Source organism: Phoenix dactylifera, unplaced genomic scaffold (genome assembly GCF_009389715.1).
Source record: "Phoenix dactylifera cultivar Barhee BC4 unplaced genomic scaffold, palm_55x_up_171113_PBpolish2nd_filt_p 000599F, whole genome shotgun sequence".
NCBI classification, from domain to species: domain Eukaryota; kingdom Viridiplantae; phylum Streptophyta; class Magnoliopsida; order Arecales; family Arecaceae; genus Phoenix; species Phoenix dactylifera.
The window spans coordinates 94003-99247 of NW_024067996.1; the positions used below are offsets into that span (position 1 = coordinate 94003).

At 43.9% G+C, this 5245-nt stretch overlaps 1 protein-coding gene across 1 annotated transcript; it reads left to right on the forward strand.

The window, feature by feature from the left end:
- The first annotated feature begins 2584 nt into the window (after positions 1-2584).
- On the forward strand, positions 2585-4978 carry LOC120106663 (probable indole-3-acetic acid-amido synthetase GH3.1). The gene is made up of 3 exons (XM_039119688.1): positions 2585-3033; positions 3134-4035; positions 4125-4978. Exons 1-3 carry the CDS (start codon positions 2705-2707, stop codon positions 4715-4717), a joined length of 1824 nt encoding a protein of 607 aa, XP_038975616.1. The 5' UTR covers positions 2585-2704; the 3' UTR covers positions 4718-4978.
- The last annotated feature ends 267 nt before the right edge of the window (positions 4979-5245 follow it).

A 5245-nucleotide genomic window follows, 5' to 3' on the forward strand; every position in this document is an offset into this window, starting at 1 on the left:
ATCATAGTTGTGACATAATTAAATTGAATTTTGCGTAATTTCAAGTGGAAAAAATGGGGGCCATCTAGACTAGCCGACTACATGTGAAATATGGTGTGCTAGCTGTGAATTTAGATATGATATTATGGTTGCTAGCCATGGGCGAAGGCATGGCATATGTTTGGCCTACTACATGTTGGAGCATAGGTGTAACTAGTCCAATGCCGAAATCAAATCATAACTATAAGATTAGAAAAAAGGAGGACATCTGGACTAGTCGGCATGTATGAAACATGGTACATGTGAAATCAATGGTGGGTTGGAATTTGTTATTATTATTGCTTGGTACAGATGGAAATGTGATGTGTATGTTTGGTCGGCCACAGGCTGGGGCATGGGCAGGACTAGTCCAATTTTGGAACCACAATATGTCAAGATCTGATTTGTGTTAACCAATTAATGATAGGTAACATCATTGAATTACTATTAAATGAAATTGCTGACTAGATGATATATGATGTATGTAACAAAACTGTGGTAATTTGTAACATACATATCGAGACTGCTACTATGGTGATATAGATAAATTGAGTTGTTATATATATATTTAAAACTTGATGTGTATGCTGGTATGGCTTATATGTATGTTATATAAATATATACATTGGATCCATTAAACATTTATTTAATTATTAGATTTTTGATGTATAAATCTTACTATTTTTCTATCAGCTATATATTTGCTAAAAATTATTTTCATCTTCATACTGATGTGCGTGCATGGAGAATTTTTATTGGGCTATAAAGCTCATATTTCTTGTTGTATTTTATTTTTCAAAGTTGCATAATGCTTAATATTGGATGGATTTGGGCGTAAAGTTCGAGCAATGGAGTCATTAGTTAGATGATTGATTTTTTGATACTAGATGAATATTTAAAATTTTGTAATTGAACATGCTTTGCTATTTGATAATGATGGATTTATTTAGTTGGATTATTATGACTAAATTTCATGATTTAATTTGATTGTTCTGGTATTATTGGAGATGTCATTCATCTCATAGGTCTTACATGATCTAGAGTATCGTTGTAGGGTTCATGTAGTCATATCACGTGGCCAACTCAGATGACTGATTCTCGATATGATAGATATCAACTGATGCATACCTATTGACCAATATTTTTTGTTTTTTACTAATAAATTTTAAAATCTACTTAAGTATAACTTGTATCATGGATTTACTATTTCAGACAAAATTTTGGTTTGAAAATATTAGTTGAAATAAAAAAAAAAAATCTTGGTTCATCTCAATCTTGGCTACTCACCAAGATAACTTAGATCAAAAAATCTTACTGGTTTAAACCATAAACAATTAAGAAAAATATAATAATATAGTAATTACTATATATTTTATTTTATTTGGTAACTTCTACCATACGAAAGTTGTTCATTATAGCAAGTACATATTAATATCCAAATGTAATGGCTTCTAAATTGATCAACATACGTCTTTTTGGTTATTCAGTTTTAACCCTATTAAAGATCAATATCCAAATTCTTATTAGTATAATCATAAAGCACATGACTTATATGGTATCGAATAAAAAAATAATTTAGAATTTTTTAAATAATTAAAAAAATGGAGTTATCTTACCTATGCATTATATTGGCATAAAATTGGGAATCAAGAAAAGTGGATGGCAAAAATTTAAGGTGGGAAGAAACTAATGAAATAAAAAACATACCGTTCTGCATTATTTTTGTGTCATAAAACATATATGTTTTTTTTGGGGGGGGTAAGACCTGAACTTATTTAGTAGCTCAATTTTCGCACGCAAAAGGTCATCACATTGACGTGCTGCTATCTTACTGTTCCCTTTTTTTGGCATCATGATATGTGCCACGTAATGGAGCAAAGTCAAAGCCGCGCAAGGTAGTTGAGCTACCTCTTTGCGTGATTTTTTTGAGTTACGAAGCGTTGTACGATAAATAAATTTAGTAGGCTAGGAATTTAGGATTATTTGTTTATAGGCATTTTATATATAATCTAATTATAAATAACAATGCTTGTTTAATATAAATCACTGTACATATAACCTGCCCCAGTTTGTTGCTTAACTCCATGTTTCCAACCTACTCTTAATCTGCAACTCTAGTCATCAAATACACAGCAAAACATCTCCGCATAGTGAATAATGGATGTACATCCAATATAAAGGGCGCTATGGACAAGGACTCTATGTTTTGGCCTAAATGATAGGTGCTCCTCCTCATATTTTGAGGTCATTTCAATTGTATGACATGTCCCATATAAACTGTACACGAAAAATATGGACAATATGTGAAGCTTGCGCACTGCTTAACCTTGTGGCTCTCGCTCAAGCTATATCTCATCCTGCTAAGTTAACCAAATCCAAAAAAAAAAAAAAAAACAGAAGAAGGTAAAGGTAAATAGGCAGCAAATAGAATTATCTAAAATGACCATCCACTTATACTGTATGGCTTGAAGCATGAGTGACACACAGACAATCTCCACACTCCACCCCCACCTCCCATTTCCTCCTATATATATCCCTTCCTACCCCTCTTTTTTTTCCCACACACAAGCCCCTCATCTCTTCTCCCCCCACGCCCTCCCTCCTATTCCTTCTCCAAATCCATTTCCATTCTCTCCATATCTCCCCTTCCTCCAAGTCTTGCTTCGCCGCCGCCGCCGCCACCACCATGCCAGAAGCTCCCAAACCCATGCAGACCTGGGCCTCTGCCGTGGCACCGGAGGAGCACCGCAAGGTTCTTGACTACGTCGAGGATGTGACTGTTAATGCCGACGAGGTCCAGCGCCGCGTGCTCTCGGAGATCCTTACCCAGAATGCACCTGCCGAGTATCTGCACCGCCATGGGCTGTCCGGCCACGCCACCGCCGACCCCGACGCCTTCAAACGCCTCATCCCTGTCATCACCTACGAAGATCTCCAGCCCGACGTCCTCCGCATCGCCCATGGCGACACCTCGCCCATCCTCTCCGGCCGCCCCATCTCTGAGTTCCTCACTAGGTTTGTTAATCGTCACTTTCCCATAAACCTTGCCACCGATTCGTGCACTAGCTAGCGGTGCACTACTAAACTTGTTACATGGTTTATTTATTGGTTGCAGCTCCGGGACATCGGGCGGCGAGCGCAAGCTCATGCCCACGATCCACGATGAGCTCGACCGTCGATCGCTTTTCTATAGCCTGATGACGCCGGTGATGAGCCAATTCGTGCCGGGCCTCGACAAAGGCAAAGCAATGTACCTCTACTTCGTGAAATCGGAGTCCCGGACCCCCGGCGGCCTCGTCGCCCGCCCGGTCCTCACCAGCTACTACAAGAGCCGCCACTTCCTCGAGCGGCCTTTCGACCCCTACAACATCCTCACCAGCCCCAACGAGGCCATCCTGTGCCCGGACTCGTACCAAAGCATGTACGCCCAACTGCTGTGCGGCCTGGTCCAGCGCGCCGACGTGGTCCGGGTGGGCGCTGTGTTCGCCTCCGGCTTCCTTCGGGCCATCAAATTCCTGGAGAAGCACTGGCCCCGCCTGTGCTGCGACATCCGGACCGGCATGCTGGACACCGAGATCACCGACCGGGCCGTGCGTGAGGCCGTCGAGCGCGTGCTCCGGCCGGACCCCGGGCTCGCAGGCGAGATCGAGACCGAGTGCAGCAAGGCCTCGTGGCAGGGCATCATCCGCCGGATATGGCCGAACACAAAGTACATCGACATCATCGTCACCGGCGCAATGGCGCAATATATTCCCACTCTCGAATTCTACGGCGGCGGACTCCCATTGGCATGCACGATGTACGGGTCGTCGGAGTGCTACTTCGGTATCAACCTTAATCCCATGTGCAAGCCTAGCGAGGTTGCCTACACCTTGATCCCCACCATGGCCTACTTTGAGTTCCTTCCGGTCCATCATATCAACCACGGCGCCAAGGACTATGATCAACGTGACCTGGTCGACCTCGTTGATGTGAAGCTCGGGCAGGAGTACGAGCTCGTCGTCACTACCTACTCTGGTACATGGCGATTCATTACCAAATAATTTCGTTTTGATACCTTGTTAGATTAGTATTAGTGGAGATATTTTGGACTTGTCATGGCACAGGGTTGTATCGATATAGAGTCGGCGACGTGCTTAGGGTCGCCGGATTTAAGGACAAGGCACCGCAGTTCAATTTTGTGCGGCGGAAGAATGTGGCCCTAAGCATTGATTCGGACAAAACGGACGAGGTGGAGCTCCATGCAGCGGTGAGGAATGCGGTGAACCACCTGGAGCCATTCGGGGCGTCGCTGGTGGAGTACACAAGCTATGCCGACACCTCGAGCATTCCCGGCCACTACGTGCTCTTCTGGGAGCTGAAGGCGGGTGGGACGGCCGTGCCGCCGTCGGTGTTTGAGGACTGCTGCCTGGCGGCGGAGGAGTCTCTGAATAGCGTGTACCGGCAAGGGCGGGCGTGCGACAAGTCGATCGGGCCGCTGGAGATCCGAGTGGTGGAGGAGGGGACGTTCGACAAGCTCATGGACTATGCGTTGAGCCAGGGAGCATCGATCAACCAGTACAAGGCACCGCGGTGCGTGCGATCGGGGCCCGCCGTCGAGCTGCTCGACGGCCGGGTACAGTCCCGGTTCTTCAGCCCAAAGTGCCCCAAATGGGTTGCCGGACACAAACAATGGATCATAGATAATGGTGGCGTCTAATAAGGAACCTTTGATAAAAAAAATTGAGATGTTAGCCTTCAATTAATCATGGCAGTCACCACCTTTAGAGCTAGATAGGCCTGCCTCCCATCTCCTTTTTTGCTTTTTGTTGTTTTTCTCCTTAGCTTTCTTTTGTCTTCCTTTTTGTATTAGGTGTCGATGAAGCTAGGAGGACTGAGGACTCCATCTCCATTTGTGTAAAAATTGTTCCAAGGAAGTTTTTATATCACTTTTCTGTTTTAACTAAAAATTTTTATATCACACTTTCTAATTTATGCCAAGAATCCTGCTCGGCAGAGCCTCATGGACTGTTCCCAGGAAAGCACCCTGAGAACAACCCCACCATACTTCCTAATTTCTGGCAAGCAGGAAATTATATTGATGTGCCTCAAGGCTTTTTAACAAAGTGTGGGCTCTGACCCAAGGTTCGATGAATTTTAGTTGTAGGATGGCTAACTTTCTCTACATGTTTTATGTCGGCACTCTTCTTCCAGCTTGGCTGGCATTAGTTCCGTGCTTGGAATCAAC